Source organism: Nicotiana tabacum, chromosome 6, assembly GCF_000715075.1.
Source record: "Nicotiana tabacum cultivar K326 chromosome 6, ASM71507v2, whole genome shotgun sequence".
Taxonomy (NCBI): domain Eukaryota; kingdom Viridiplantae; phylum Streptophyta; class Magnoliopsida; order Solanales; family Solanaceae; genus Nicotiana; species Nicotiana tabacum.
In genome coordinates this window covers 133150834-133160482 of record NC_134085.1, presented here as the reverse complement: position 1 = coordinate 133160482, position 9649 = coordinate 133150834, and the positions used below count along the sequence as shown (strand labels likewise).

The following is a 9649-nucleotide window of genomic DNA, read 5'->3' as shown; positions in this document are numbered from 1 at the left end:
CTAGATAGATTGGTAGGGAGGTCTCACTTTGCTTCCTGGATGGGTACTCGGGGTATAATCAAATTTCCCTTTCCCTAGAGGATAGAGAGAAAACGTCGTTCACCTGCCCTTATGGAATCAATGCTTTTCGGTGAATGTCGTTTGTCTTATACAATGCACCCACCACATTTCAAAGGTGCATGATGGCCATATTCATAGATATGGTAGAGGAGATAATGGAGATTTTCATGGATGACTTCTCAATGGTGGGGAATTCATTCGATGATTGCCTTGTGAACTTGAGGCGAGTTTTGAAAAGGTGTATAAAGACTAATCTGGTACTAAATTGGAAAAATTGTCATTTCATGGTACATGAAGGTATAGTCTTGGGGTACCTAGTGTCAAGTAAAGATATTGAGGTGGATCAAGAAAAAGTTGATGTGATAGAAAAGCTTCCACCACCCACCTCTGTCAAAGCAATCCGAAGTTTTCTGTGGCACGCCGATTTCTATAGGAGATTTATAAAAGCTTTTTCCAAAAATGCTAACCCCTTGTGTAAATTGCTTGAAAAAGATCACCTTTTTATGTTTTCTGATGACTGCAGGGTAGCTTTTGAGGAATTAAAGAAGAGACTGGTGACAACACCTATCATAGTTGCCCCCAACTGGGAGCAACCATTTGAGCTGATGTGTGATGCTAGTGACTATGTTGTGGGAGTAGTGTGTGGGCAGCGAAAAGATAAAATCATGCACCCAATATACTACGCAAGTAGGACGTTGAGTTGATCCCAGCTAAATTACACTATGACCGAAAAGGAGATGCTGGCAGTGGTGTTCGCATTTGACAATTTCAGGTCTTACCTGATAGGCTCAAAGGTAATTGTTTATACTAACCATGCTTCTCTCAAGTACTTAATTGAAAAGAAAGAGTCAAAACCTCACCTGATTTGATGGGTGCTACTGCTACAAGAATTTGATTTGGAGATCTGTGACCGAAAGGGAACGGAGAACCAAGTAGCTGACCATTTATCCAGGCTGGAAGGAGCTGAAAAGAAGGTTGAGGTAGAAGAGATTCTGGAAACTTTTGATGAACAACTACTAACAATGAGTCTCAAGGAAGCGCCATGGTATGCAGACATTGCAAACTACCTGGCGAGCGGTATTGTTCCTTATGAACTTTCTTCTGTTCAAAAGAAAAAGTTCTTTCGTGATTGTCATATGTATTATTGGGATGAGCCTTATCTGTTCAAGATTTGTGTTGATAACATGATCTGGAGATGTATCCTTGAGATAGACCAGTCTTCTATTTTGCAGGCTTGTCATGAGTTACCATATGGTGGGCACTTTGGGGGAGTGAGGACAGCTGTGAAAGTTTTGGAGTCAGGTCTCTATTGACCAACACTGTTCAAAGATACACATATATGGATAAAGGGCTGTGATGAATGCCAACGAACTTGGAACATTTCCCGTAGACATGAGATGCCCATGAACCCAATTAAGGAAGTAGAAGTGTTTGATGTATGGGGGATTGACTTCATGGGGCCGTTCGTCAGCTCATATGGCAATAAGTACATGCTCGTTGCTATGGACTACGCGTCAAAATGGGTGGAAGCTGCAACACTCCCTACAAATGATGCAAAGGGGGTAATTTCCTTTCTGAGGAAGAACATTTTCACCCGATTTGGCACCCCAATAGCAATAATCAATGATAGAGGCACTCACTTTTGCAATTGAGCCTTTACTAACTTGTTGGAGAAGTATGATGTACGCCACAAGGTGGCCACCCCATATCATCCACAAACAAGCGGGCAAGTGGAAGTCTCAAATAGGGAAATAAAGAGTGTGTTGATAATAACTGTGAATGCAACTAGAACAGATTGGGCAAGGAAGTTAGACGATGCACTGTGGGCATATCAAACCGCTTTCAAAACTCCAATTGGCATGTAGCCATACAAATTGGTGTTTGGGAAGGCATGTCATTTACCTGTAGAGTTGGAACATAGAGCTTGGTGGGCATTGAGACAGTTGAATCTCGATAGTGAAGCAGCTGGAACAAGCAGAGTAATAGAATTGCATGAGCTGGATGAGTTCAGATATCACGCTTTTGAGAGCATAGGATTATACAAAGAGAGAATAAAGACGATAATGACAGGAATATTCTTGACCAGAATTTTAAACCTGGAGATACGGTATTGCTATACAACTCGCATTTGAGGTTGTTTCTAGGCAAATTGAAATCACGATGGTTAGACCCTTTTTGTATGGTTGAAGTTCACCCCTACGGGAGACGTAAAGGTTGCTGCGAGTAATGACTCTCGCACATTTAGATTCAATTGGCATAGACTGAAACATTATGTGGGCATGGAGGAAGTAAACAAAGTGTCAATGATCCATTTGATCGAGCCTCCAAAGTTGCATACCTTAAATGTGCTTATCTGCGTCGTGCAGTGTTGTTAAATCAGGCGCTGCGTGGGAGGCAACCCATGTTTTCTTTTGTTTCTCTTTTTGTTTTGATGTCATACTTGATATGCAAGATACTACCTTTTTATTAGTGTACAGGGCAAGATTGGTGCATATTAGGAGAAGTCGAGGTCAAGAACCAACTTTGGAAAGGTAAAAAAATGAGGAAAACCAAAAAAAAATATTTTTTATTTTTTTTATTTTATTTTTGAAAGCTCGTGACTGCGACCACGACAGCGGTGGAAACTCGGCCTGGGCGCGGCAGATAAGGTACATTCTATTTTTTGCCACCGCGATCGTGGTCGAGACATGGATCGGGCATGGTGGTTTACAAAGCCACTGTTCGCTTTTTCTTTTTCACTACGACCGCGGTCGGGACGCATACCGGGTGCGGTGAATCACGACTATTCTGCCCCAACTAGGTAAGTTGTAATTAATTAATTATTTATTTATTTATTTTTCTTTTTCTCTTTAAAATCCATTAAACCTAAACCTACCCCCTACCCGCCCCCTCCCCCCCCCCACTTCCCCCACTCCGCTTCTTACTCTAACTCTCTAACCCTCCACACCTCTTCTTCTTCTTCTTCTTCTTCCTATCTCTCATAAAACCCTTTCTCTCTCTCACACACACACCCACTTCCGACTCTTCTCCTCCCCGAACTCCATTACTTTCCAGCTCTACAAGTCTCAGGTATGTCATGATTTCGTTCTCTCTTCTTCTCCCCTTCTCTTTTGCAATTTTAATGGTATCTATAGTAAAAAAAATTGTTTTTTCTTCTTTTTACTGTGTAATGTGTAGAATATAGTAGAGAAGAGCATGGTGTTGTTTGATCGGGTCCAACCCTACACCACTATAAATTGGTAAGAGTGGTCGATGCAGCTTTTACATGAGATGGTCGGGATCGAATCCACAGGGAGCTAGATTGTTTGGGATTTGGATTCCTATGTAAACTAGCAGTATATAGTGCTCTTAATTACACTTCCAATCATAATTGTTCGTTTGTTACTTCTAATTTATTGCTAATAAGATGCTAAATTAAACTAAGTATGAATGTTTCTAAGGTTTTCTAAATGGTTAAAGAGGCACTAGGGAAATGACATTCTCCTAGGTGAATACTTAATGGGATCTAAAGCCTAAAGAAAAGTTGTTATGTTGGGGATTAACATATAGCCAATGCACGAAATTACTCACTCTATACCTCCCGGTAGTTTAAGTGACTTTGCCCTAATTGACTTTCTCAAGACCAATTGGGTGTCAAAATTGTGCAAGCAATATAGGCTCAAGTCGGGAATTACTATCTCTAGGTTTAACCCTTTAATTGGGGCTATCAATTTCTTGAATACACCCCAATTCCTTGTTGGACTGATTTTCCTAGATTCAAGCTCTCTTTCTCAAGAAGAACCCAAGTCAAAAAGGCAAAAATTAGTGTTTGCAACCACTAATTCAACATGAAAAATGCAAATCAGTTTAAATATAAACTACTCATAAACATCTAAGCCTTAAAACAAAAAACTCATCAAATAACCACACTAGGGTTGAGATACAACCCTAGCTAATGGGTCTAGCTACTCATAATAATGGAAGAAATTTGAGAAATCAGAGAATAACCCATATAATATGATTACAAACTAAGATATTGAAGATTCAATATTAATCTAGCTACAAATTACTCAAAATGGAACAAAATCGCCGTTCATGTGCTCTGCTAAGATAAAGATTCTAACAGATACCCTAAAAATGTGAAAAGAAAGTATTTATACAAGGCCGAATTTTCTGGACAAAAATACCTCTGATAGAGGTATCGCGGACCGCGGAAAATGCACCACGGCCGCGATGAGGCTTTTTCGCTTGACTTTTCATTATCTGAATCTGGCCATCGCAAACCACATAAAATGTTTTGCGGCCGCGATGGCCTCACTACGGGCCAGACAAAATGCTCTACGGACCGCGATGGCTTCCAATCCTCCAAACTCCCAGCTCTCAGAATCCCCTCTCTGTGGACCGTATAAAATGGATTGCAACCACGAAGAGGCTACTGCGACCGCGAATAATCCACCACGGACCACAGTGCTTGAGCATCCAAAAGTGCATCTCTCTGATCTTTTCCATCGCGTACCGCACTAAATGGATTACGGCCGTAGTGGGTTTGTTGCAACTGAAGTGAATTTTATGCTACAGCAGTGCCTTGACTTGTTCTTGGTACTTGTGCATGTTTCACTCCTTTTTAGCTGATTTGGACTAATTATCACTTTTTTACCAAACCCTGCAAATAAATACAATGTGTAAGCCTTTGGGACTATTTGTATACATTTTTAATCCAAAACTCAAGTAAAAAGGAGTGTGAAATGAATTAGAATCCCTAGTTATCAACTTCCCCAAACTTAAGCTTTTGCTTGTCCTCAAGCAACTAAAATAAGTCCCACCTCTTTAAGAGTAAATCCAAGAAAATTCAGCTGACCTAAAGTGACCTCATCTAGCATCAATTGGGACTAACAATTGCCCTCAATTCAAATGAATCATTAGCAACATTCAACCTTTTAAGTATCATGGATTTAGTGTGACACAAGAGCATCAAGAGTTGACTCAACTCATCAAAGAAACTCTTTCTACTAATTTGGTCATTGTGGAACCCAAACTCATACTCCTCAACTCTCCATAAGCAAATCTCACTTTTAGGTTGTAGCACTCAGCACGAGGATTGTGGAAAACACACTCATCTCTCTCAAAGAAAGGTCACAAGTCCGTCTCTAAGTACCATAAGCTTTCCCCTTATGTGAGTCAACACTAATTTAAGCTTTATTCAACTCAAGATCATATAGGGCTTTTGTGGAGATATAGTGAAGGCTTTTGGTTCATGGTAGGAAATATTTGGTCTAAGTAGGTTCCATTTTCACTTAAGCACTTCATTTGCTTCATTTTGGCACACATTCTCTTGACTTTTTGAGTCATTTACTTCTCTTTCTTGTTCATTTCAAACCTTTTTCTCCTTTCTAAAATTTCCACACTTTTCATCTCTTTACTTTTATTGAATCCCTTCATTTCTTCTACATTGTTCATTCTTTTCGACTTTTTTATTTTCTTTCTTTTCATTGCCTTTCTTTTTATCCATTTTGTACCTTTTACCATTTTGTTTCATTCCTCGTCTCCCCCCACCCAAACTTATACTTTTGCCTTGTGCTAAGGAAAGATCGGGTGCCAGGAGAGGGTCTTTTTAGAATGAGTAAAGGCTTGTATCATCGTCTTTGAAAGAAAAAAGGGCTATGGCTCAAAAGGGTTGAGTAGGGATATTATCATTGTTAGGCTATGGAAGTTTTCAAGATATCATTCGGATAAAGGAGAGCCTATAATAACCTCTCAATTCAAACTACACTTGGAATTTTGCGTAGATAAATATTCAGGGCAAGTTTCAGACTAATGGCACGGGACTTGGACTTGCAATTCAAATTCTCACCACACAAGCTATAGGATTGTTAAAGAGACAGAGTCGGGTCCCACAACAATCTTAGCTAAGATTCGAGCAACATGAATGGTGCCGAAAAACCACTTGATGATTATCGGTGAACACAAGAGTCTCAAGGTCACAACTTTCACCATCTTATACACAACAATTTGTTTTTGACCATAAGATCAAAGGCAAATGTGTTAGGCCCAAGTGAAGCTTTGCTTGAGGCACTATTATTCATTAGCTACTATTTACACAAAAACAAAAAGAAAATAGACTCAAACCCTTAAGAAGGTTGTCATGCCATCCATCATTGGAAAGAGCCACTCGGTTCACACAAATTCCACCTTTGGAAAGAACTGTGGCATTAAGAAAACCAAAGGCTTATTGCACGCAAAACTCAAAATAAAAAGCTACAAAAATGAAGTAAGAAGCTATGGAAGAAAATGCGGAAAGTAAAATGAATATGTACAATAGGGGATTTAGATGAATATACATAAGGGGAAATGAATATATACATTAGAAAGTAACTTTATATACAGAACAAGGTTGCAAAGTACGAAAAGTGAACTAAACTGGTAAAATTATATACATACCAAAAGTAAATAAAGCATAATAAAAAGAAAATAGTATCATATGTACAACCCAATATCATCAAAATAGGTCTACCCTCTCAAATGAAAGCTAGAATTTTCCTTAATACTAACTAACCAAAAATAGCTCAAGAAAAGATAGAGAGTAAAGAGAAACTCCCTATTGGCCCTCCGTCTGCATGGGATCATAAACCTGGGTCCCTGGGTCCTGTGACTGCTCGGAACCTATGACTGGATCATGGTATATTGTGCCTGCATTGGGACCTGAGACTGCTCTGGGGCCTGAGACTGGCTAGAGGAACCTCCCTGCGGGTCCTCCAACTCTATCACTGCATCATCAGCTCGGGGGATCACTCTCCTCCTCTTTGGTGCCCTCTCCATCTCTTGCTCCGGCTTAGGCTGGGCTGCTGGAATCGGATCATGCAATAGTAGCTCCAAAGGCAAGTGATTAGTAACCTTCATCTTCTCCACTTCTACCCTCAACTCCTTCACAGACTCCTTTGATGCTCGAGTCTTTCTCAGCTTCTTTGTTTCCTTTGTGAGCTTCTTCAATGCTTTCCCATGAGTACCTACAGCCTCCAATATCAACTATTGGTTCTCCAGGAGCTTCTTCTGGTTGTCCAAAAGCTCATTGAGAGTCTCTTCCACTAAGGCTGGAACCTATGGCTGCGGGGGTACGGACTGGGCTTCCACCAAGCTAGAAAGAATAGACAACTTAGAAGTAGCTGACTTCATCCAGCTATTGATACTGGAAAGGGTTTGGCTCAAACGGCGGGCAGTCAATAGGTAAGCTGAGAATGAGGGGATATCTGGAGCGGTGGAAGTAGAGTGTCCTAGGGCAGTATCTGGTCTGGCTGTGGATGGCTGAGAAGAAGTGACTACCACTACTGGCTTTTCAGATTGGCCAGTAGAAGCAGTGGCTTTGCCTTTAGGATCTTTGCCTTTGGGGTTGTCATCACCCTTGAGGTTGTACTAGGAGAAAGGCATCTTAGGCTTCACCTTCACATCAAACTTCCTTTTCTCCACATCTTGGTCTTCAAAGTACATTGTCAGGAAATTTGAGAAGGGGTAGGATCTATCACCTTCATTTACTACCCTTGTGATCACCCTAGACATAACATTCCCTATGTTGATCGGGTACCCGGCCATGATAGAAGCCACCAATATTGCCCGGGAGATAGGAAGAGAGTTCTCATGAGTAGTGGGGTCCAGCCTACTGCATACGAAAGTTTCCCCACCCCTTTGCCTCAAAGTTCAAAGTTCTCCTCAGAATTTGGACTCCTGATGTTAACCATGCTGGGGTAGTACCCGGGAGTGCCAAGTATCCTACCAACCACGGACGGGCTGCCTCATCCAATGCTACCTTTTCTAGGTATAGTGATTCATCTTCCTCCGGAAAGCCCAGGTAGTCATTGATTGTCTTCCCATCAAACTTCACTATCAAGTTCCGCACCTTAGTCACTTTAGTGCCCTTTTTTATGTGGGTTGCATTAGCGTAAAACTCCTTGACTAAGTGCTCATTTGCAGAAAATAGCATCACAGACTGCAGAGAGGCACCGTGGACCGCAGAAAAATCATCGCGATCGCGGTAAGCATAACTCAGCAATACCAACCTAGGGTTTCCACATTTTTCTCATTTTTAGCCTAAATTCTCATATTGACAACCCACTAGGTGTTCAATCATTATTCTTAACTAATTAACCCTAATCTAAACACATTTTGCAACCCTAAGCTAAAAATTGAAAGAAAAAGGGAAGAAGAAAAACAAAAAGTTAAAGACTATGGAAAGATTAAAAGTACCAGTAATGAGATGCAGTAATGATGAATGAGAATCAGTGATTGAATTTGCACAGTTAGGGCTTGATGAACAGTAGTTTTTTTCTATTTAGGAAGCAAATGATCGAAAAGTATAAATGAAGGCCTGAGGTCCTATTTATAGAAAAAGGATTTGGGACCCATGTTACCTACCCACCACGGACCGCACAAAATGCACCGCGATCCGCGGTACTTAAACATATGAAGCACTAGGGAGGCAGTTACTGCGGACCGCAAGAATTGCTCTGCGGCTGTGATAGGGCACCGCAGACCACATAAAATGCATTACGGCCGCGGTGACAATCTTCAAAGAACCTCCACTTTTACCATTCAACACTGTGGACTGTTGATACCCAATTTTTTCCTATGGATTTTTACATGAAATACTTATATATATATATATATATATATATATATATATATATATATATATATATATATATATATATATATATATATATATATATATATATATATATATATATATATATATATATATATATATATATATATATATATATATATATATATCCAAGTGTTTCAATAATTTTCCTAATTTCTAAAAGATTTTTAAACTGATTTATTGCCCATTTTAGCAGTACAAAAATCAAATATTATTCCTAAAATTATCATTTTGGTGAATAACTTACTTTATTCTTATATTTATACCAAAATATAGCTAGGGTAATTTTTATACATTTTTACAAATTTATTTGGTATTTTAAAAGCTAAATTGCATATAATTGCAATTTTAGCCTATTTTAAGATTAATAGCATTTTATAATTATGAAATTGGTTCCAATATTTTTAAATTAATATTTATATATTATTAATTGACTCAGTACTTTTAATTTATTTTCAGAAGTCATTTTCACTATTTTTATAAAATAAAAGGTGAAAACTAGCTATTTAAAATCTGGCCCTATTTCATTTCAATTATAGCCCAAATTGATCGCCCTAATTGACCCAATTTTGAATCCCAAACGGACTGGCCCAGTTCCATTTACCCCGACCCCTAACCCAATTCAAACGACCCAATCTGGTTCCCTACCTACCCTCTTAAATCTAGGTCGTTGATCATTCAGATCAACGACTACTATTCGCCCTTCCATAATTAAACGCAAATGACTACCCTAATCCCCTCTTTTCATTCCAACAGCTGCCTCTGAAATCACTCTCCTCTCAAACTCCCTCGAAGGTTCCTGAAACCCTAATCGTCTTCTACTATTTTCAACCTCAATCTCATCGGAATCCATGGCCTCTCAGGCCATGGATGGCCTATACTCATCTCTTGAACGCTTGGTGCTCGAAGTTTCGAGGTCTGACCTCGATGGTTTCCATTCAGATCTTCTCTGATTCA

General features: G+C 39.5%; 1 protein-coding gene across 1 annotated transcript; it reads left to right on the top strand.

The window, feature by feature from the left end:
- Positions 1-200: 200 nt before the first annotated feature.
- Positions 201-2192, top strand: LOC142182055 (uncharacterized). The gene is made up of 5 exons (XM_075255941.1): positions 201-614; positions 833-854; positions 949-1137; positions 1390-1622; positions 1926-2192. The coding sequence occupies exons 1-5, from the start codon at positions 201-203 to the stop codon at positions 2190-2192; spliced, it is 1125 nt and encodes a 374-aa protein (XP_075112042.1).
- Positions 2193-9649: the final 7457 nt, after the last annotated feature.

What these genes read in the sequence shown, in the direction of transcription:
- LOC142182055 (XM_075255941.1), top strand. Translation starts at nt 201, where the DNA reads ATGGTAGAGGAGATAATGGAGATTTTCATGGATGACTTCTCAATGGTG. An exon ending in TGCAAACTACCTGGCGAGCG is followed by an intron (nt 1,138 to 1,389) that starts GTATTGTTCCTT and finishes CACTGTTCAAAG; the next exon opens with ATACACATATATGGATAAAG. An exon ending in CTACAAATGATGCAAAGGGG is followed by an intron (nt 1,623 to 1,925) that starts GTAATTTCCTTT and finishes ATTGGCATGTAG; the next exon opens with CCATACAAATTGGTGTTTGG.